General features: G+C 34.5%; 1 protein-coding gene across 1 annotated transcript in view; it reads left to right on the forward strand.

Annotated features, from left to right (window-relative positions):
* LOC126883763 (uncharacterized) overlaps positions 1-25,786 on the forward strand; it is a 256,685-nt gene that overhangs the window by 162,056 nt on the left and 68,843 nt on the right. The window contains exon 8 of the mRNA XM_050649427.1: positions 8,770-8,961. Coding sequence (XP_050505384.1) covers positions 8,770-8,961 — 192 coding nt within the window. The remainder of the gene's footprint in view (positions 1-8,769; positions 8,962-25,786) is intronic.

Below are 25,786 nucleotides of genomic sequence, written 5' to 3' on the forward strand. Positions count from 1 at the left end.
GCGGTTTTTCATAAATAACTCAAAGTATGCACTTTTAATAAATGCATATGCACTTAAAAAATGTATTCAAAATATGCAAATATGCACTTAATATACATTTTGCATATTTCCCGAGCTCTATAATATACAATAAAAATGTATACCATTTTGATTTAGTTGCAATGCGAAGGCAAAACTGTCGTATTTTTCACTTAGTACAGGGAGCGCAAACTAGCAATCTAAATCGACGATTTTCGACTCTAATTGGAGTCATCCTCAGAGAGGCGTAGGTTTACTGCTCTCTGCCCCAAGTGACGAAACTCCGAGAGTTTATCCTCGCATTGCAACTGACATTATGGAGTAGGTCCATAACGTAGTACTTTCGTATTTTCCGATATTTTTATTACTCCATATTGTTTCATTCGGGCAACCTGCGAGTCTGTTTGGTCTATTCACTTAAGCTTTCACTTGTTTTGAGCTTTCGGTAGCTAGAAAATGTGATGCCTAGATATTTAAATCCCGCCACTTGTTCTATTATCTAACCATTCATTTATAATTTACACCTTAAAAGATTTGCTGTTTTAACCACGCATTTTGTCTTTTTGGGGAAATTATTATTTTAAATTTTCTGGACGTTACATTAAATTATTGGAGCATACGTTGGAAATTATCTCCACTTTTAGAGATCAGTATTGCATTGTCTGCATAACAGATTATATGAGGATATTTTTCTCACTACTTTTTAGTTATTATTTTTTTATTATTGCATTCATAATCAGGTTGAAAAATAGAGGACTCACTGAATTCTTTTTTTTTTGCCAGCTTCAATTGCGTCAGTTAGTTTTTCTTCTACTTTTACTTGTATTGTATTGTTCTGGTAGATATTTTCGATATTATTTATTCTGAATAAATGGATAACTTTATTTAATATGACTGTGTTAAATGCTTTAAGTTTCATGAAACATAAATAGTCCGGATTGTTGCATTGTATTTTTTATTTTTGCTATTTTTATTGTTTTTATTTTTCATAGTAGGTACTAATACGTTTTAAAAATAAAAATATTTTTCGTACGCTCCTGTTAATTAGTTATTCTCATCAATATACAAGTGATTTTCCAATTGTAAGTTTGACAATTTTTTTCCAATATTCCATATTACAGTAGATTAGCATTTCTTTTTCTGTCAGTATTTTCTAAATACAATTTAAAATTTAACCCGCGAGTAATCGCGCCGTTAGATAGAATCTCACATTTTATCCTTTTTCGCGATAACTTGATAAGGAATTTTGCAGTTTTGAAAAAATTTCGTAAGTGCCTCGAGAATGGGTGTAGTAATACGTAGGTATTTTTTTCTTCTTCTTTTTGTGGAATTTATGGCTGTGATAGTGATAAGAGCCAATTAGCTTTAATAATTGTTAGAAATAATATTTCTAACATAGAAAGTAAATAAAAATACTATAAAATAAAAATTTGTTGTAAATTCGTATTTAAATTCGTATTGTAAGATCAAATTTAACACGCGACTATTCACGTTACAGAAGTGAGCGCGGCTACTCCCTTGTTAAGAACTGTGTTGAATAAGCCAAGTTCTTATTTTTGGAGCAGGTGCTTCCGGTATTGCAGCGGCCACAAAATTGTTTAAGGTTCTTGGTCTCCTAAGTAGAGCATAAAACTTGAGTGAATACGCGTCATCAAGTTCTATTTTGCCCTATGCCTTCACTTTCCACGACTTTATTTGACCTCTTATCTCGTCCATGATGGATATTTTCCAAGTTTGTGTTGGGCGACTACTTTTTCTTTTTCTTGGATATTCTACTCTAGGGCAGTCTTGGCAATACTGGAGCTATTTTTTCGGAGTGTTAGACCGATCCAATCCCACTTTTTGGACTTTAATTTCATTTAATACCCTTTTTTGTTCAGTCAATAGGGAACTTGCATAAATTTTTAAATTCGAAAAAAATGTTATAAATCACAACAGCACATAATTTAAAACATGTATCAAAGATAAAAAAAATGTTGTAGGTCTTTCGTTTGGCCCCCAAAAGCGATTAAAAATTCAAATTAAAACAGGTGGCCTAAAACGCTTCGTGACGTCACTCGTTTGTACATTTACATTTTTCCAACAAAGTAAACAGAATTTTAAATTAGACGTTATAAACGTCAGTAGAAAATACATTTATTTGACGTTACAAGTGTTTTGATCGTTTGAACTATTCATAGAAAACTGTACTTTTACAAAATGGTATTATTTTCCGTAGTAAACCTTCTTTCCTTTCCTTCAATAACTATATCAGACTCCAATGTCAACAAACTGGTATATATTATTACAATGACATACGATAAATGTTAATAGAATATAAATATTTTTCCTTTATTTCGCGACGAGGTATACCAAAATAGGTGGAGGCCAATAAACTAAAGAAGAAGAAGAAGAATATACCTAATTATAACCATATACAGAACCATATAGTTAAAATAAGTGACATCACGGGCCGTTTGACCTATTTTAAAATACCGAAGACTTTAAATTTGTACTTCTAAGTTATTATGAGTTTTTGAAGCGTGAAATTTTGGAAATCTCATTTTTATACAAAACTGAACATTATGTGCAAGTTCCCTATTGCAGTAGATCTTCCTTTGTGATGATGTTAGGGCAGAAAATATGAAAGATTCCGTGTAGGTATTTATTAACAAAGACCTGCAATTTGTCTGTAACGAGATTTGTCACTTTCCAGGTTTCACATACGTAGAGGTAGTACTGACGGTAACAAGTAATTGGAGTTCGTAAGTCCTAGGTTTTCACCCAAAGTAATCGAAAGTAGAACTGGAAGTCGATATTTGAACGCCTCGTGTAACTTTGCGTCGATCTATATACGATTTTACAGATTGCAGATGATGCAGATGATACAGTAATAATAGCCGATAGTTTACAAGACCTGCAAAGACTCATGAGTAAAATAGTAAGGTGTAGTAGGGAGTACGGACTCTCTCTCAATATCAAAAAGACGAAGTTTATGAAAATTAGTAAAAACAACCATAATACTAACGAAATCTTGTTAGTAGAGGGCCAGAAGATCGAAAAAGTAAAAAAGTACACTTACCTAGGAACACTTATAACAGAAAATAATGACTACACTGCAGAAATAAAAGTCAGAATCGAAAAAGCAGGTTCTAATTTTATAAAAATGAAAAAGGTCCTATGTAGCAAAGATTTAACATTAGCTCTTAAAGTATGCCTAACAAAATGCTACGTCTACAGTGTTCTATACTATGGAGTGGAATCATGTACGTTAAATGTAGAGACAATGAGACGACTTAACGCCTTTGAAATGTGGATCTATAGAAAAATTATGAGGGTTTCCTGGGTAGATAGAGTTACAAACAATGAAGTACTGAGAAGAATAGGTAAAGAGAAGGAAGTTGAACTTACAATTAAAGAAAAGAAGCTACAGTATCTCGGATATGAGATGCGGGGCGAGAAGTATGGCATCCTACGACTCATAATGCAGGGAAAGATAGATGGCAGAAGAAGCATCGGAAGAAGACGAATTTCATGGTTGAAGAACCTGAGAGAGTGGTTTGGATGCAGCTCGAAACAACTATTTAGAGCTACTGACTCAAAAATTAAAATAGCTATGATGATTGCTAACCTCCGTAGCGGAGATGGCACCTGAAGAAGAAGAAGATATACGATTTTACTAATTTTGAGCCATTTTGACTAAACTATGGGTCATCATTGTTTAAATATAAATTACTTTAAAACAGGAACGGAAGATTAAAATTCAACTTTTCAATACGCTTCGATTGATGTGTTACATGTTCTATTACGGCATTTCTAGAACTTTTTAAGCGGAAATGATATAGAAACAAAAACCAAAATTTTTTCTCATCTTGCTAAGGCCCGTCGAATGATATATCGCTTATACTATTTCGGTGACTTTAGAACAGTTCATACGGTTGCAACAACAAAACCGGAAGTCCGATGTCAAATCTCTTATCTTTAGTACCATCCTTGGGTTATAAGCTTTCATTCGACACCTCATTTGTCATTATATCTGTATTAATAATGGTGGAGTTCTATTCGCGGACGGAAAGACAGATGAACAGACAGTCATAAAACCGGAAGTAAGTATATATTTGTTCTCTTCTGGCAAAGTAGCGTCAAATAATATATCACGTGTAATATTCCGTTGACTCTAAACAGTACTTCTGGTCGCATTTCTAAAACCTGAAGTCCTAGGTCAAATTTCGCATATTTAGTACCATCCTTGGATTATAAGCTTTCATTCGACACCTAAATTGTTATTCTAACTGGTATAGTGACCGAGGAGATATATTCGCAGTCGGACGGACAGACAGCCTAGGTCAGATTTCTCACAGCTGGTACATACCAACCTTGCATTATAATCTTTCATTTGACACCTCATTTGTCATTCTACCTGGTATAATGACGGAGGAATTCTATTCGCGGTAGGATGGACACACTAACAGACAGCCTAGGTAAAATTTCGCACATTTAGTACCATCCTTGCATTATAGGCTTTCATTTGACACCTCATTTGTCATTCTACCTGGTATAATGACGGAGGTGTTATATTCGCGGTCGGACGGACCGACAGACAGACAGCCTAGGTCAAATATCCTACCTTTAGTACCATCCTTGGATTATATGCTTTCATTTGACACCTCATTTGTCATTCTACCTGGTTTAATGACGGAGTAGTTATATTCGCGGTCGGACGGACCGACGTACATAGAGCTTGGGTCAAATATCTCAGCTTTAGTACCATCCTTGGATTATAAGCTTTCATTATTTTGACATCTCATTTGCCTCTACCTGGTATATTGACGGAGAAGATTTATTCGCGGTCGGACAGACCGACGGACAGACAGCCTAAGTCAAATTTATCACCTTTTGTACCATCCTTGGATTATAAGCTTTCATTTGACACCTCATTTGTCATTCTACCTGGTATAATGACGGAGGAGTTATATTCGCGGTAGGACGGACAGACAAACAGACAGCCTAGGTAAAATTTCTCACATTTAGTAACATCCTTGGATTATATGCTTTCATTTGACACCTCATTTGTAATTCTACCTGGTATAATGACGGAGTAGTTATATTGGCGGTCGGACGGACCGACGTACATACAGCTTAGGTCAAATATCTCACTTTTAGTATCATCCTTGGATTATAAGCTTTCATTTGACACCTCATTTGTCTCTACATGGTATAATGACGGAGAAGATATATTCGCGGTCGGACAGGCCGACGGACAGACAGCCTAGATCAAATTTATCACCTTTTCTACCATCCTTGGATTATAAGCTTTCATTTGACACCTCATTTGTCATTCTACCTGGTATAATGACGGAGGAGTTATATTCGCGGTCGGACGGACCGAAAAATAGACAGCCTAGGTCAAATATCTCACCTTTAGTAACATCCATGGATTATAAGCTTTCATTTGACACCTCATTTGTCATTTTACCTGGTATATTGACTGAGGAGTTGTGATTACAGACAGACAGAGAGACAGACAGACAGATAGACACACGGACAGACGGACGTGGTTAATTCAAACTTTTCACATCTTTTCAAAATTGGGTGAAAACAATATTCAGATATTTGTCTTAGTACATAGTATACACGGGTCAGCCTCCAAACAGGGTTCAGCATGCTGAATGCTTTTTGAGTTTTCGTAACCTCATAAGAATATTGTCTTCTGTACCTCCGCTTTCTGATAAGACACTTCCAAGATACGAAGTGAAATTTTCAATATTTTCGATCTGCATGTTGTTAATAGTAAATAGTATGTTGTTTATTGCATTTATTGTCATGGATTAGGTTTTATTAATATTAATTTTCAAACCTATTTAGAGTGGATTTTCAGTCCATGCGGGAGGATTCTGGTGTAAACCCTTCTTGTATAGCTCGAAATTCAACTTTGTCTGTTAATATTTTTAGTATGTTTATCGTGAAAATATTATTTATAGCGTTAAGAAAGGTTATTTATCTTCAATTTTTGCAGAGTGTGAGGTTGCCCTTTTTTAAGCTTAATAATGTTCCCCTTTTCCAGCTCGCTAGAATGCAGTTTGTTCCCACACCTCTCGGATTATGGGGACTAACGGTTCAGCAGTAGGGTGGAACGAAAAAGTCGAAGTCATTATTTTTTATGGGGCTAGTGCGAAAAAGTTGTGTTTTGATGTATAATAAAACTGTAAGAAATCTTTTTTTTATTGTACCCTATCTTCATGTTCCATATTAAATTTAAATTTTTGGGAATAACAAAAAAAAATAAAATTTTAAAAATTTATTTTTGATCAGTTCTTTGAACCTAAATAATTGTTTTATGATAGAATATACATTTTAAGATTGGTAGTCTGACTTTGTGTTAAAACACGGTATAATATTTCTAGACTGCAACCTTCAACGAATAAAGCCATCCCTTGATTCTGGTCCACAAACAGCAGCTGATGCTTCAATTACTAACTTAACAGTTCTTTCCACGGATTTTGTATGACAAGGGCAATTTAAGACCTCTACGTTGTTGTAATTCCCAGAATCAATCATATCCCTTACATCTTCATTGGACATATGTTTTAGCAAAGGAGGAGCCGTAACTTTGAATCCAGAAATAGAAATGAATTCATTATAATCTGCAGCACTAAAATTTAATGTTTGTATTTTGAATCTCCGGATCTTTTTTTCTTCCTGACTTTCTCTAGCTTTCGGCACTCTGCGTAGTCCTAGCTCCCGTATATGTTTTCGTTCATATTTCATCATACCGAGTAATACATTTTCGGGATGGACAAAATAAGCATTCCTTTGGATAACTGCATCGACAATTTTTCTTTGGTAAACTGGTAGAAATCGTGAATAATGGATCATTCGCCATAAATGTTTTGAACCATCAGTACAGCTAGGATACAGTTTTATATAAAACCAAACTGGTGCATACACTTTTTGGATGAAACTTACTAACATAATTAATTGTTTCGCTGTTTCCGCTGGGACATTCAGTTACAACATACAATCGAACCAACCAATTATCAACTGTCAGACACCTTGTGTGTGATATTTTCCCAGGTTTTTTAAGGCTCAAATCATTAGGACATTTTCCCGCAGCAACTGCTTGACTGATTTGGTACAAGTACCTATTTCTGCTCAGTACTAAGGTCTTTTGTTTTTAATAGTATTGCTAGGTTGTTTTCTATTGCGACAAAATCGACAACAGCCTTCTCTTCACAGAGTTCCAGAAGTTTCCCTATTGGCCCTGAAAAACCAAGTGGTCTACTGGTCCATCTAACTGTTGAATTAAATGATGTAGAGGTATCTCATTGCAATGAAATAAGCATACTAGCCATTGAATTGCCGCAGTATTTTTGACGTAGATGGTTGGACTCTAACTGTTGACAAAGGAGCAATGAATTCTCCTTCATGATCATCTGCATCAGAAGAATTTGAGTCAGACAAGCTGCTAGTTATGGAAGGATTAGAGGGATCAACGGTACATGCTTTAAGGACAATTTCGTCAGTAATATATTTTTGAGAACTTGCCTTTGCCTTCATGGTTCTTTCCATTTTCTTCCTTATTGCCGCAGATGCTGCAATATCCACTTGTCCAATTGCCATGTTTCGACAGGATCGTTGATCTTAAAGCAAAAGTCGCTCATTTTGTGGTACTTTCTTGCTTTTATCACAAGTACACACACAGTTCCAGTCATGTTGCACTTGCAAGCCGCGATATTCAATAACCTTTTACACTCCTTTCGAAACTGGCAAATCTTTTCTATTTATGAATCAGATGCTTGCTGAGTTTTTGTGTACCTATCGCTTTAGATTTTGATACTCTGTATAAATATTTTTAATCATATCTTGAATGCACTTATGCGATATTGGAATAGAAGCTTTTATTCATATTTGTTCTACTTTCGTTGCAACGTCATTCAAGACGTGGGCGATAGATGGTTCTTTATTATTATTTGTCAACGAAAGTTCATTACGAATAAAGATAAAGCACTTTAGAATGTCACACTTAGTTGGTAAAACACGATCATTGAAATTTGATCAGAGCCATATTGATTTTTTCGACAAAAACAATTTTTTTTTTCATTTTTCAAATCCAATATGGAACCTCAAGATATTTTTTTATTTCAAAATGCTCTCGCACCAATTGTTTACATCACCTGACACAACTTTTAAACGATAGCCATAAGAATTTTACTTTTCTTTTATTTTTTTGGCCTTTTTCGTTCCATCCTATTCAGCAGTTAGATGCGGATCAAATTTTAGTATTAAGGCGGCAGCAATGTTATCGATTCCAGTGTAATTGTTGTTTCTTAGAAATTTTATGGCTATTATTATCTCCGTTTTGAAAGGTGTCTCTCAAGATATATGCAAATCTATATTCTGCGGGTTTTAAACAATCTCATCTGCATTATCCATGGGAATATCTCCTGAAAATGCTCTTTCAATCTCTAGGGAGAAAGTTATAAATATATAAGTAAGTCTAACATACTTTCTAGAACGGTTTTTTTTTTAAATCACAACACCCTAATCGGTGAAGGAGGTTACTTATCACTATCAGACAACAGATAGGTATCAGATATATTCGGTTTTTTTATATTTACTAATAACAATATGTAATAGATTTTAAAAATAAAAAAAAATTTTCGTACGCTCCTGCCAATTAGTTAATCTTATCAATATAAAAGTGATTTTCTAATCGTAAATTTGACAATTTTTTTCCATATTACGGTATTATTACGGTTTAATTATATTATTATTACGGTATTATTACAATCCATATTAAGGTAGTCCAACATTTCTTTTTCTTTCGATATTTTCTACATACAATTTCAAGTTTAAGAACTATGTCGAATACGCCAAGTATTCTTATTATTGGAGCAGGTGCTTCCGGTATTGCAGCGGCCACAAAATTGTTGAAAAATGGAATTTCCAATTTTAAAATACTGGGTAAGTTTATTATGTAATCTGTTATGGAGAGTACGAAAACTATTTCTAAAATAATAATTTTCGTCGTTTGGCATGTCTGAAATACTTGACAATATATTTCCTTATACTTACGTATTATATTTTATTATTTATAACTAATTTAAAAAAACATGCCACAGTGCGTCCATAAAATAACGCATAAATTCATTATTAGCTAAATAAACAACATTATTAGAAATTTCCGATGCAGGTAGATTTTTACTTTTAAATTACGAATTTTCTGCATAATATACATCATATTAGTGACGTCATACATCTGGGTGTGATGACGTAATCGATGATTTTTTAAATGGGAATAGGGGCCATGTGATAGCTCATTTGAAAGAGTATTCAAATCTCTATTCACTAATATAAACATTAATAATAAAAAAAATTAACATAATTGTTTAAAAAATTTTGTAAATTTATTTAAAAGTAAATAAATTACATACATTCTTCTTTTTGTGACAGTTAATTTAATTATTAAAAAAACCTTTTACTTTTATTTTTGGACACTTTGTTTAAATAATTATGTTTGTGTTTATATTACTGGATAGAGAATTAATTAACATTTCAAATGACCTATCACGTGATCCCTATTATTATTTAAAAAAATCATCGACTACTTCACTAGCATGATATATATGCCAAAAAATTGTAATTTAAAAATAGAAATCGACCTGTTTCTGGAATTTCTTATAGTGTTGTTTATTTAGCTAATAATGAATTTATGCATTATTTTGTGGACGCACTGTATATCCTGTTTTATGCAAAGTGGGTCAGATCATCAGTATTCGTACTTTTCGATTCTTGTATTGTATAATTCATAGCTGTGACTTTTTTTATTCTTTTTTTATTTCTCTATTGTTTCGTCTTTAAATTTTTAATAATTTTTTAATGCACGTACAATACATACGTTATTTTATTTGGTGAATTTAAATCGTTTTTAATCATATAATGATAATAATGATATATAATCGTAACATTTCATTTATTATTATTATCCCGGTTCTTTATAGCGATCTTCGCCTTCCGGTTCTCAGTTTCCAGCTACGTGTCGGTCGTTCCATTCGCCAGGGTGAAGATTTATTTCCGATATTGACTTCTGGATGCCGCCTAGTCATGATTGTTTCGGCCTTCCTCTCTTCCTTATTTCCCTTAGCGTCCATTTTAGAATTTGTTTTGGCAGTCTTTCTTCGTCCATTCTTTCTACATGACCTTACCAGATCAGTTGTCTCCTTTGAATTTCGCCTATGATGGTTGACTTGACTCCCATTATATTTCTGATTTGGTCATTTTGTATTCTTTCAAGTCTTGATTGTCTAGCCGATCTTCTCCAGAAGTCCATTTCCAATGAAAGTAGGCGTCGTTCCAGGGATTTAGTAAGTTGCCATGTTTCGTATCCATGGAGCACTATACTTTTAAAGATGGAGTTAAAGATGAGATGTTTTCTTTGATTAGATAGTTCTTTTGACCATAGCATCGGGTTTAGGCATCCAATCACCCTTTTTACTTTCAAGATCCTTCTCTTTGGTGCGCCCACTCTTGTTGATTGTGGTTTCCCCACATATTCCTCACAGTTCTTGATTGTCTCTTGTTCGTTAATTATTAGATTTTCTACTTCAGTCCCGCTGCATACGTATTGCGTTTTGTTCCTATTTATAGAAAGCCGCACTCTTCATATGTTTTTAATAACCGTCCCGTCATGAATCCTAAATCTTCCTTATCCGCTGCTACTACGACTTGGTCATTAGGGTGGGCCGAAAATGGCAAATTTTTTAAAAGTCGCAAAAAATAAAGGGCGCTAGTTTGGAAAAGGTGCATATGGATATTACTCATGCAGGTAGAAAATTTGAATTTTTTAAAAAAATATTTAACCGAGCCCAGGGGCCACTATAGGGGTCAAAATTTTTTTTCCAAAAAAATTAGGGGCGCTACCTTAAAATCTTTTTTATTTAATCAGTAATGTTACTAGAAAAAAATTAAAGAAAATAGAAAGCATTTTAACCGGCCCCATGAACCAAAACAAATTTTTAAAAATTCAATATATACCATAAATTAACATATTTGTATAAATGTGCAGTCTTTCGCTTGATTAGTATAATTTTTTATATAAAAATATACTAATCAACCCAGAACCCACCACGCGGAGGTATCTGCACCTTTTTTTTTTTTTTTTCATCACTAGGTGGGGAATCTGCAAACAGACGTCGGAGGTAAACATTTCCAACAGTGCTGGGTTCCTGAGCTGAAACCTCATCAGTGTCACGTCGACCAGTTTGGCCCTAAATCGGACCTCCCTGCCCTCCGTAACTCCGATGTGGCCGGGACCAGCTAAACCCCACCCCTCTCATACTAGGGCATCAGGGTGGAATCGCACGTTAGGGCATGACTTCTCCCCGATGTCCTTCTTTTGCCCGATTCTCAGTCGCTCGTCATCACGCATCAGCTTCCGTCTCTCGCAATCATCCGACCACCACGTCCCTTAATCCTATGCTATCTGCACCTGGAGTTCCTCCCAATTGGGGACCCTCCCACCCATATATTTTTAAATTTAGGTGACATTCCGTTTTTCAAAATATTGCGACTTGTTATCGAAAATGGGTAACATTTGTCGACCTTCTAACTTTAGTCGAACGTATCCGTCTCTGGACTCATCGCCACATACTTTAGTGGAGGCCTCAGTCACCAACTTCACACAGCGTTCCACTGCCTGAGTGTGACATGGGAATTTATCAAACACAAATTTGCCTTTTAAAAAATTATATAAATCTTCATTTTTTAAAGAAACTGTCAAAGGTGGTTCTGAAATCACTGTTTTTTGCCAGTCTATTAAATCTATGTAATCCTCAGCGGCTAAGTTGATTAAAGGTACCCTAAAGACTCTCACTTCATTACTTGGGTGCATTCTGCATTTTTTTATCCTCCTTACAGCCAATTCCTTTATATGAGGCCTTGGGTCGGTTAGCATAGCTAAGAGTAAGTTTTCAGGATGAGCAAAATATCCATTGTCGGCAAAGACTTTGTTCACTATTTTGGTAACTTTAGGTGGAAAAGTTCTGGAAAGACTAATGGCTTTCCATAAATGTCGTGCTCCATCATAGATCAGTGGTCGTGTTTTAACATTAAACCAAACAGGGGCATAAACTTTCATAATAAATTCAGATAAAATAACTAGGTTTGATATGGGTTTTTCGGTGGCTACACATAGTCGTAGTATCCTGTTGGCTGTAGTAAGCCAGCGAGCATGGGATAACTTTCCAGGATCTTTATTTGCCAAACTTTCAGAAAAATGTCCATTTTTAATAGCAGAACAAATGTTGTACAGATATTGTTGGTCAGTACTTAGAATATCTGCTGTTACTTCTGGAAGCTCCGTGTCTATAATTTTAAATTTTTTACTGGCATTTGTTGGCAGTCTTTCAGTTGGGAACCCACTGGCCCTGAAAAACTATAAGGTCCCTTGGTTTCGCCATCTAAATTTTGAAGAAGATGACGTAAAGGCAATTCATTTGTATGGAGGAGACATATACTCCACTGAAGGGGTCTTCCGATATGAGTTTCCATAAGACGAATTATGCCTCCCTTCCATCCCGTATTTACATTTGTTCCATCGCAACCGATTAGAGACAAAAAACTTATATCCGTCTGATAATTATCTAAACATTTTAAAAGTTCATTTTTTATATTCACTGCAGTAGAAGCTCCTTTTGTAGATATATGTGCGAAATATATACTACCAGGTTCTTTTATAATTGAAATGTGTTCTTCTTGTTGAAGATTTTTTTTATTATTTACCATAGAAAGAGTTTGGTCCTTTCGCCCATCAAAATATAGACCTACAATAGTCTTGTTTTCCTGATTTTGTTGTAGTTTTTGTCGACTTTTACGTAATTCTCGTCTTATTTTATTTTTATCTATTACGTTCGTTTGTTCACTTGTTGAAATTAGATTAAAGTCTTCCAACACGGCATTAACAATTTTAGCTACAGCCCTGTTAGAAGTTCCAGTCTGATCTGCTATTCTGGCAGTGTTGGCTAAGCTAAGTCGCATTTGTTTGGGTTTCGACACTGATACTTGAGGATGGGATTCTTGTTTTGCTGAAACTGGACATTGGTATTCCTCCTCGCTTGAACTTTCATTAGAACTTTGGTTTATATTCATGATGTATTGCCTAGTAGTATTTGCATTTGTAAGGCCACTTGTACTTGGAATTGGCTCTTCGGTTTCTTTCTTTCTTTTCAAGATGTTGTATTTTCTTTCTTCTTTTTTTTGTATCTGTTTTGTCACAAGTTGGTCAATCCCTCCAAATTGCATTTTTCTCTCAGATCTTTGGTCTTGTAAGAAGGGCCATTCTATTTTCGGAATCTTCCTATTTTTTTCGCAACAGCAAGTTTCCAAAACGAGACACTTACAAGTTGATATATCAAAAAGCTTTTTCGACTCTCCTAGAAACGTATCTAACTTAGCTTGCAAAAACTTTGAAATTTTTCCTTTTATGGGTTTAAAAATGTTTTGATATTTTTTATTATAATTCAAAATTAGTTTAATTATTCTTTCATGAGTTATTATAGGTAGAGAAGCACGTTTCCACACATGCTCTACTTTATTCGCAACAATCTTGGCAACTGTAGCACTTGGCGGTTGCTTACTACCGTCGCCTTTTAACTCTAATCGAACCTCCAAATAACATTTCATCACATCCTCGTACGTCGGAAGCTGAGATGCATTTGGCAGAATGTCTTTTGAATTGCCAAATATTGGGCACGTGGCACTAGCACGAGTTTTTACTAAAGTGTTTGGCATTATAACTTTATGTCACGTTCTAATCACAATTAGAATTTATATGTCCACAAAAACACTAAAAACGTACAAAAAACAACTAAAAGTCCACAAAAACAGTCAAAACAACTACTTTTAAACGATTTGCACTCCGCAACAACAGTCCGCATTAGACAAAGACTCGCAGGGAACTAAATTAAACTTAAACCAAAGGCGTTGGTCCGACTACGCATAGTTCAACGACCTTAAAATAATAGGCAGATCATATTAGAGAGCGGACTGATATTATCAGCTTAGAAAATTCGTCATGGGCCCGGCTTAAAATATTTTTTTTTGTATAATATTTTTTTGGGTAATAAGGAGGTTAAAACAATGGTTTTTTTCAGTAGCGCCCCTAAAAAAAATAATATTAAAAAAATAGCCCCTTGAAGGGCCCCTGGGCCCGGCTAAAAAGTTTTTTTTTACGTAAATTTTTTGTTAATTATTTTTTTTACATAAAAACGCACCTTTTTTGCTATAGCGTCTTTTAAAATAAAAAAAAAGTTTTTTCGGCCCACCCTATTGGTCATCCGCGAAATGTAGAGTATACAACGTTGTATCATCGTCAAGTTGGATTCCCATCCCTGAACAAGATCGCCTCTAGTGTTTTAGTGCTTCATTTAAATAGATCTTAAATAGTCTTGGGGAGAGGCAGCATCCTTGTCGTAATCCTTTTGTTACTGGAAATTCTTCTGATACGATGTTGTTTAGTTTGATTGTTGATGTTGCTTTATTGTATAATTGTTTGACTGCGGCGATGATCGTGTTATTTAAGGAAGATCGTTCAAGAGACGGCCACAACTTTCTCACAGGGTTCGTGTCATAGACTTTTGCGAGATCCACAAATAAAAGATGTATTTCCTGGCTTCTTGCAACTTTCTTTTTATTAAGTTGTGTTAGGGTAAATATGTGGTCTACGCAAGATCTTCCAGCTCTAAACCTGCTTGCTGTTCAATTTCAGGAGGTTCGTATTCTTGCTCAATTATTTTTTTTAAGATCTTACCAAAGAGCCTGCTAAATGTACTAGTGACACATTTCATGCAAATCTATATTTATTTTTTATAAGACATATATTCATCATAACGGCATCTTAAACGGCATAAAATCGTTATTCTTTACCCTTTTTATTTGACGGAGCTTTTGTCTTACATTTACCGGACGGATCGGCAAATCCTTTAGGTGGCGTTGAATGTGTGTCAAACCATGTCTCGTCGAGGTAAATTATCGGACGATTTTCAGAACGGAATTTTTTTATCGAAGTTATACACTCGTAACGCCATTTTTGTAATCTATGAGATTCCATAATTACTTGTCTTTTGTCAATTATACGATATCGAAAGCCCATACCTTTCAAAATTGTCCATAAGCTGGTGAGGCTACAGCTTATTTGGGTTTCGTCAACATTGAGCCGTTGCTTCAGAGCTCTTAATGTAGGTATGCGTTGCTCTTCGTACATGGTATAGACTTTTCAACGTATCAAGTCCTTATCGGCTTCGTCCATACATTTGGTGGAACTGAAATCTTTACATTTTTTTCTTGTTTCTATGGGGTTTGATGTAATTCTTTTTACTGTGGTCAGAGGTATTTTCGTCAAATCGCATATTTCACTCGTAGCGGAAGTTGTGTCAAGTCCTATTTTAAGTAAGGTACTGTATATAGTTTTTACAATTTGCTTTGCATCTACAGATAAATGTTTCTTCTTTACCGGAACACTAGAAGAAGCCTCATTATTACTATCCCACGGACGCCACATAATGATAGAAAACGTAATGAATAAAATGATTAATACTACTTAACACTTCCCGTGATACATAAAGACTAACAAATTTTATCAAGAAATCCTATTTTAATACTGGTTGGTTTTCAGTTCCAGAAACTTATTATATAAATACCTGAAAACCACTTAAAAGGTGATTAAATAGCAACCCCGTCGCGCACTACAATCGAATTCGAAAAACCCTTTTAGCGGTACAGTTTCGTCAATATAAGCCTAATCTGTATTAATGAAATTATAATGAGTTTGGACTGTACGCAATTAAATCAACATTAAGAAATGAAGATTGACAAATTTTACCAGAAAACCTATTTAAATTTTACCTGAAACCGGGCCTTTTATACTACAGTCGAACCCTCTTATTGGAATAGCCGTCGTGCCAAGAAAAAGTATTCCTATAACAGGGATATTCTAATAATCGATCATATAAGCCTAGTAAAAACTTTTTGGGACCTCAAATTTATATTATTTAAACCGGGATATTCCTTTAACCGATTTCCTTTTAATCCAGGATGTTTATAGTGGTAACTAATTGATCTTAACCATTTACTGTTTAACATACCATACATCCTTAATCTGCGACTTTAACAGTTTATAAGACCGCAGACGACGAATAAAGAAAACAAAAAGTACTTAAGTGAGAAAGCAAATAAATGCAAACAATCCACGACAGTTGATAGCTTAGTTATACAGAAAGATAAGGGGGGAACAAGAACCGTCAAGAAGAGGAACCGTACAGCATTATTACTATGAGGTAAACAAGAAAGAATCATACCAATAACAATGGATTTGGAATAATTTTGGAATAGACATTGATAAAATGGATTGTGATTTAAACTTCCAAACTAATATTATTTAGTCCGTATTCTTAGGACAATTTGCGTTAACCATAACCCATCATAACTAATGAGAAAATCCAAAATACGTTATATAATAGGACAAGGAGTGTAATGTCAAGGTCTATAGGATGTCATTCTTACACAAATTTAGTTTGTGATAATTGGTTTTTAAATTTCAATTCAAGAATTGGATTATTATCTACCTAATGTGTTTAATTAAGGAAACCCAAAAAATTAATACTATAATTAGATAAAGCAAATAACAAATAAAATACAGATTATTAAATGGTGTCTGTCGGAAAGAGATATATATGTACGTAATTAGATTAAGCACATAATATACATTTATAAAAGAGCATATACGCAGGTTGTTAAATTCAAGAAGCACCACCCCTAATAACAAAAAACATTCCAGGAATGTTCCTAGAAGGTACACACAGGACATTGAAAACATTCCTAGAATGTCCCCAAATGCACACGAACGTCCCTGGAAAGTCCCAGGAAAGTGCTGTGTCAGCATTTTAAACATTCCTTGAATGTCTTGTTGGAATATTCCATGAATGTCTACGAATGTTCTTTGAACATTCACAGTATATTTTTTAGACTGAATGTCTTGTTGAAACATTCCATGAATGTCTTGAAACATTCCATGAATGTCTACGAATGTTCTTAGGACATTCAAATTATATTTTTTAGACATTCTCTGAAATATATCGTCAGTGATGTGACAATACCTCCTGTATGTTTTTTCATGAGTTTTGCAGGAGACGAAAAACATTTTTTAAGGTCACCTCCTGTTTTCATACGTAAGTTTTGACTTGTTTTGTATTAAATAGATAGTTGAATTTACTACAAAACAAGTCAAAAAATATATGAAAACAGGAGGTGGCCCAAACAAGTTTTTCATCTCCGACAAAATTCACGAAAAAGCAGATAGGAGGTATTGTCACATCACCGATGATATACCAGAAGTATATGTGGCCGTACCAAATAATACATCCTTGATAAATATAAACATTTTTATTGCACAAAATCTTATATATTTTTTTCCATAATCATTACTACGATGACGATTCATTGTATTGAATTGTACATTACAATTACAATCTGGTCATAACTCTGACCAATGAGAAATTTTAATTTAACGTAAATTACTACTGTTTCCTTAAAATGAAGAGCTTACCCCATATCTAATCTAACAGGCACACAAGCACTATGCCTGCTTTTCTAACTGCACTATTCTAACATACACAGGCACACAAGCATTATGCTCTGCTTTTCACTATCACATATCACTCAAACTAGTTCAAAAGGCTTTGTCCTCTTCAATCTTCTAGTTTGCCCAGTCGTATCGAGGAGCTGGATTTCCTCAATATTCTTGTAGGTACTTACGAAATTGTTGCTTGTGACTTCCAACTTTAAAACAAATCCAGCTGTAAAATATTTATGTGCCTGAAGGCTTTTGTATGCTTTCATCTGCTGCTTAGAGTAGTAACTGTGAGACTCCACCAGATATAATCAACTATTTATAATGGATCTATAATATCTATAATAGTAATTTGGTGGAATGCACTTTATGGTAAAATCCAATTCTGACTGAATTGTATATGGATCTAAATCCCCAATTATTTTCAGCTTCAATAAATATCTAAAACAATAAAAGAAATAATGTTATTGCTTGCAAAATTTATCAATATCGATAAATATCAAAAAAAATGAACAGTACATAAACATTGTTTCCCCTATCTTTCTGCAAACATCTGGAGTTTCCAATAATAATTTCTTTAAATAATCTCTTTGCAGTGTGGTAAAGTTTATAAAGTTCACAAAATACAGCAAACGAAATCCAAATGAATCCAAAATAGACAAAATAAGACGATAAACAATGAAATGAAATGGTATTACAAACATAACCTCTGTAATCTGTAACTTTTTGTTGTATGCCAACCAACCAGAAGTCACGTGGTTTGGATTGCCTAAATACATAATATACACACGCGCCAAATTTGAAAATGAATGCAAATTGAATAGTAAATGGCCTCTCTTAAAATATACGACATTGGTAGTATGTTCATAGAATGTCTTGTGGTAACATTCCACGAATAACTTAATCAGATGTTCACCGAATGTTCTTTGAATGTCCAGGACATTCAAACATTAATAGAACTTTGATAGTACATTCCTGGAATGTTTTGTGTTGTTAGGGACTGTAGGAAAAGGACATGTCACTCAAATTCAATAAAATTTATACGAATAGATTCGTTTTAAATTAACGGTCAAATCTTATCATTGCGCCAACACTTAATTATGATTAATTACGGCGCAAATTGCAATTAAAATTTATCGAAATCACATTTTTGGAGTCAGTAAAAGTGTCACTATTGCTCTGGGTGCTATTTAAAAGGAGCTTAAACCCCGCTGGGCCTAAGCGGATTAGTGAAACTAATCCGCTGATTTATGGAGTACCGACGATTTGGGTATTTTAAAATATTTTTTCTCTCTCTAACTTATGTACGTACCCATTTGATTTCAGATTTATTTATATCAATTTCTGCTCTTATTATTGAAAATATAGAGTTGGCGCAATGATAAGATTTGACCGTTAATTTAAAACGTATCTATTCGTATAAATTTTATTGAATTTGAGTGACATTATATTTTCCATAAGATGTGTGCGATGTCCTTTTATCAACATCTTACAGAAATCTTACAGAAATTTATTTAAGTGTTGCTACGCCACTGCTAGTAAATTAATAATATCTACTTTCATAAAATCTACCGATTGACTGTCCAGAACAAATTCCACACAAAGCACTGGTTTAATGTATTCAAAAGATGTTTGTTAACCATTGAAAACTTGTACATAGAAAATTCCTTCTAGCAAGTATTCAAAAGCAGTGGCGGCTCGTATCACTTTAAGTAGGTAGTGCCAGAATTCGGGCGGCTGCCTAAATTTTTAGTGACTGGTTCACGATTTCGTCAAAAAAGGTATAAAATAGAAATTAAAAAAAAATAGGTATGGATACTTTTACACTATATAGGTATAATACCATTTCTGGGGTGTCAAGAAATTTAAACATTTAAAATGCATTCAGTGATTGATTTGACATCATGTCCGTCCAACAAGTAAAATCTCCAAAATCTCTCAACTTATCGCCCTTTACACAAATATCGGACAACTGTAACTAACTGAAATTCACCAGCGACGCGACGTCTGCCGTTTCATCGGCAATCACTGCAACACAAAGATAATTTTCAATTTCTTTCCTTATTTTCTCGTTATAAACATCTAAGATGCACTGAAGGAGTTTATTTTGTGTTGTTTTGAGGTACATGCTTTTAAAGATTTGGAACTTTGAATATGAACCTAAGTCGTTGTCTAATTCGGCTAACATTGAACAGTTCCATAAAGATGTCTCTATTTTCTGAATTTTCCTTTTCGTCGTGATTTCTCAAAACTAACTCAAAAGCTCCACAAAACCATATAGATATAATTTTTAATTGGATTCAAAACATATCGATTCTTTATCCACTTCTTGTTCATTGTGTTTAATTAGACTATCACGATAAGCTGAATTTAACTCGGGTTTTATTAAAAATTAAAAAATTTTAAATTACTTAAAAATATAATAGTTTATAATTAAAAGTTCAATCATTAAAAATATAATAATTATAAATACAAAAACGAGCGAGCGAGCGCGTAAAAAAACTCGAAAATATAATGTACTACCCTGTACGAGAATTATTTGGATCTACGATCCACTATTCACTATGAGGAGCATTCATAGTAAAAAATATTATATCTTCCTTGTCGACTTTGTCGAGCCAGGCACGAATAGTTGCATTTAAACGTGTATGAAAAGTGCAATATAGCTCTATCTCTGTCACTTACATAGAATGCCCGTAAAATCTTTCTCTTTTCAGCTGAGCCATCTAAGCTTTCGGCACGGGGCGCGATGCGATCAATCCTTCCACTGTGAGTGGCGAGGGTTGTACTACACTGCACAGTTGCCAGATTTTATATAATTTATAAAGAGAAAAGAAATACGCACAAAAAATGAACGGGCATTAAAACGGTTTAAAGATAAAAAAAATGTTTCTGTATAAAAATAAGGTAGTGCCATGGCTCCATGGCACTACCTCACCGGCCGCCACTGTTCAAAAGGTGGTTTCAGCTACCTAATAGAAATTTCTAAGAAATTTCCCCTGACACCTGAGAGGCGATTTAGTGATAATTTGAATCTAGTCACGTAGTTAGTGTGGAATTGTAGGACATCATAAATGGACGCTTATTGGTTAGAGTTTTCAATTCTCGCGTATTAGTTTCGTAGTATAAACTGGTAAGCCAGTGTAGCTGGATGCATTTCTTGTCTTAGAGTTTTCAACTCTTGCGTATTTGTAGTGTAAAATTATCTGTTAGTATTCGACCTGTCGACGAATTTATTGTTTGAGGTTTTCAACTCTAGCGTATTTTATATAATTATTGTGTGTCTAGCTAATAGTTTAAAAGATAAATGCTTCGCAAACACTTATTATTAATCAGGTCTTTTAATAGTAAAGAAACATCCTTGGTTCATGTGTAAATTAGTGAAATTTAAAGAGTAACATTGCCCTCTTGTGGTGCGTCACGGACTAGTGTAAATTGGACATTAAAGCGGCGGTTTAAATAAAATAACTCTAAGAAAAAACCTTTGACCAGATAATAAATCACATATTTTTTAATTGCTTCTCTTCTTTTATTCTTTCATTTGGTTTTATATTTTTGTTTGTTTTCCAATATAAATCTATTGCGACTTCCAGACGAAGCTCCGAAATAAGTGTTACCGAATATACGTAATAATATTATTTACATACTATGCCAATGTGTAGTTTTACATACTAGGCCAATATGTAGTTTTATTACATACTATGCCAATATGTATATCATATATGTACCTACATAATCAGTATATGTAAATTGGTTTAGGTCTTTTTACGTCAATAATACAGTAGTGTAACTAGTACTTATCTATGTATGTGTTAAATACCAAATTACATTACATGTATGTGAATGAATACATTAATAGGTAATTAATATGAAATGTATGCAATATGTAGATATGTAAATATTTTCTTATTAAAATGCATATATAACAAAATTACTTTTTTTTCTTGAGAAATTATTGGTAATTATAGCTTTTTCGTTGTTAATCCGTGTGGTCATCCTTAATCCTTAATCCATTGGTTGAATAGAAGTTTTATTGGCGTCAAGAAATGGATTGTTACATTCTTGTTCTTTTCCCTGCTTTTCGAATTTAACAAAGCCATAATTCGCATCTTGCAAACAAGTAGGTAATACTCTCTGAGTGAATTCTAAATAAACTGCTTCTAACAATTTTATAACAGGCAACAGTGCCTTTGTGTAGACAAATAAAAATTATTTTATGACCCATGCATTTGTCGGCCATGCTAAAGATCGAATTGGTATTCGTAACAAAGTAATAAATATTTATTACCCTAATAATATCTAATCCAGCACTATAGGCCGTTGACAACAAACCATAATACCAAACATAATTTAACATAATTTAGTAAATTGTAAAAAAAATATTCTTTGACCTGCAAAATATGCTAATAAGCGGTATTATCTAGTTAGATCCTATTCCAATAAACAGATAAATTTATTAAGGAGTAAATGAAAATGTTTCGGGAACTTGAATTTATATTCCATAAACAGGGATATTCCTATAACAGGGATTCTAATGAGCGGGTTCGACTGTATGTTGCTTTGTTTGAAATAAGAATATAAGGTTAAGGAACAACATACTTTGCAAAAAGACTCAATATTAATAGCAGGTTTGACATATTGGTTTAAAAATATTTTTGTGTAATTTTTATCAAAACTGTAAGTATTTTTTTAACATTAACAACTAGGATGATGAAAATCTTCAAAATTATATTTATCACTATTATTATTTATTATTTATTACATTAATTAAATTTTTTAGGAAATTAAAAGGGAAAGTTCTAGTATTCGGCTGTACACCATAGTTTAAAACACTTACAAAGAAATAAGAACTTCTTGTGTAAGATGGTATAATTTATTTTAAATTCATCCAAATGAAATACAAATTCTTCCGAACGTTTGCGGTCTAGTCAGACCATCATCAATAAAACATTCCAATTGTAATACGAGGAAGACGAAAAGCCCCAGATGCAAAGGTTACTACTTTTATACAATTAGAATAATTGAAATAGAAATAATAAACAATCATTTAAATCCAAAACTTTTAGTTAAGAAACTGCTTTCTGGCTGCGTCCCGTATCTCCGGCTTTTACAATATATAAGCACAAGAAACGACGAATATAGAAGAGAGCAAATAAAGGACACTTAGGCCACGTATTTACCTTCTTTTCCTATTTACCTTTTAGGAAAGCTAGAGTGGTAGCCCTCTTAAAACCAGGGAAGGATCCGGCGGATACAAAGAGTTTTAGACCTGTATCTCTCTTGTGCCACCTTTTCAAGGCCTTTGAAAGAATGATACTGAACCGGATCGCAGAATATGTCGAGACTAAAATTATTCCAGAACAAGCAGGATTCAGGCCCGGAAAGTGCTGCTGCAGTCAAATTCTTAATCTCACCCAACATATTGAAGATGGTTTTGAACGGAAGGAAATAACAGGAGTAGCGTTCATAGACCTAACTGCCGCCTATGATACAGTTAACCATCAACGGCTACTCGCAAAACTCTACGAAACTACAAAGGATTTCCGACTAACAAGGTTAGTGAAATGTCTACTCCAGAATAGACGCTTCTACGTAACGCTCCAGTCCAAGAACAGTCGGTGGAGGGACCAAAAAAAAGTGCTACCACAGGGAAGTGTCCTCGCGCCGATTCTATACAACATATACACCAACGACCAACCCATACACCAACAAACAAGGCAATTTATTTACGCTGATGATACAGCGGTGGCAGCTCAGGGAAGAACCTTCAATGAAGTCGAAGTGAAACTGACAGATGCCCTGGGAGACTTAGCTCTATACTATGATAAAAACCATCTGAAACCCAATCCCACAAAAACCTAGGTATGTGCTTTCCACCTGAGAAACAAGCATGCCCGAAGGCCGAAGGTCGCTGGAGGTGGAATGGCGTGGTCAGATGCTGGAACACAACAAGACGCCAAAATACCTTGGCGTCCGTCTGGATAGAACTCTGTCTTACCGATACCACTGTCAAGATGTCAAGAAGAAAGTAAGTGCCAGAAATAATATCATCCGCAAGCTAACTAATACAAAATGGGGAGCAAAACCACACACTCTCCGCATTTCTGCCTTGGCATTATGTTTTTCGGCCGCGGAGTTTGGAGCACCAGTATGGGCAAACTCTGCTCACGCAAAGAACGTCGACGTGGCTCTAAATGAAACGGTCCGTATAATATCGGGTTGCCTGAAACCGACACCTATCGAAGAGGTATACCCCATTGCTGAAATTGCTCCACCACCTATCAGGAGGAAGGTCACGTCAGAGGTAGAACGGAAAAAGCAGGAGACGGACCGAAGACACCCCTTACATGACCACCAAACTCAGCCAAGCAGACTAAGATCTCGGAAAAGCTTCCTGAAAACATCAAGATCCATCCCCGAAGCGCCAGAGACGCGCCGAATACACCTATGGCAAGCGTCAGCTACCGCGACACATTTTCCTCCCTCGGAGGAAATGGCTGCTGGACACAATTTACCGTATCCGACTTGGAAAGCGCTAAACAGACTAAGAACCTGCGTTTCACGTTGTGCTAGTAACCTGAAAAAATGGGGATACCAGGAGGACGATACCTGCGACTGTGGCGCGGTTCAGACCAGCCGGCATCTACTATCATGTACAGAGATGAGAGAGACCTGCACAGAACAAGACTTAATTATAGCAAATGACAGGGCCATCTATGTGGCCAACCATTGGAAATACAGAATTTAAAGTTGTTGGTGTTCCGGACACGGAAAGTAAGTAAGTACCTTCTTTTCGTCTACGAAAAGGACCGAAAAACAGTTTCAGATACTCAAATCTGAGTAACGATGAAAAAGATAAAGTCAGTTTTTGTATTCCTTTGATTCAAAGTTGGACCGCCATCTCCATATAGCTATTTCAGCATCTATGCATCCTCAGTGGAGCTATGCAGTCACAACTCTAAAACAAAATCAACAAACTCTGAATCAAATGAAAACAAAATCTGCCTTTATCTTTTTAATCTTTACTCATATTTGAGTAACTGAAACTGACTTTAGGTTCTTTTCCTAGACGAAAAGAAGGTAAATACGTAGCCTAAGTGTCTTCTATATAGTATCTATTTGCTGTCTTCTATACTCGTCGTCTCTTGTGCTTATATGTATATTGTAAAAGCCGGAGATACGGGATGTAGCCAAAAAGCAGTTTCTTAACCAAAAGTCTTGGATTTAAATTATTGTTTATCATTTTTATTTCAATTATTCTAATGGTATAAAAGTAGTAACCTTTGCACCTGGGGCTTTTTATCTTCCTCGTATTACGAGAGAAGTCGCTGTTTTGCGTCTCAAAAGGTGGATTCATTGCATCGCGATATTTTCGCTTAAATAGGCAGACTCCATACTCCGTAGCTCCACTGTTGTGACTGCATAGCTCCACTGAGGATGCATAGATGCTGAAATAGCTATATGAAGATAGTGGTCCAACTCTGAATCAAATGAAAACAAAAACTGCCTTTATCTTTTATCATTCTAATTGTAGTTGAAACCCGCCCAGTTTATGTTTAATACAACCTTTATAGGTCGATGTTAGTGGATTAATTTTAAGGGAACATAGGATGTTCCTGCTCAAAAAAATGGAGCGCAGAACCTATGTTACCCTAATTTGAATCCATTAACATCGACCTAGTGTCAATTGAATTTTATAATTTAATATCACAAACATGTAACATAAAGGTTTCATTAAGCAGAAAGTGGATTAGTTTTAACTACAATAATTATTGTTAATTAGAATCTTTCACTGATGATGCTCTGACGACTCTGTAATTTATTTTTTAAATAGTTTTTTTAGTTTTTTATATAGTTTTTTAAATAAATTATACCAATTTTCACACATAGTTTTTACTACTTTGTAATTTTTTAAAAAATTTTAATTTAAATAAATTACTTACATGGTTTATTTCTAAAATATACAGTGAGCACGTAAAGGTTGGAATAAATAATTTTTTTTATGAATGGGCCATCTTGGAAATAAATCCCGAAACAGGTTGATTTTTATTTTAAATTGTGATTTTTTGGCTTATATATCATACTAGTGACGTCATCCATCTGCGGATGATCGATAACTTTTTTTAATTAGAATAAGGTTCCTGTGCAACCTCATTTGAAAGAATC

The sequence above is a fragment of the Diabrotica virgifera genome, chromosome 4 (genome assembly GCF_917563875.1).
Source record: "Diabrotica virgifera virgifera chromosome 4, PGI_DIABVI_V3a".
NCBI lineage: Eukaryota > Metazoa > Arthropoda > Insecta > Coleoptera > Chrysomelidae > Diabrotica > Diabrotica virgifera.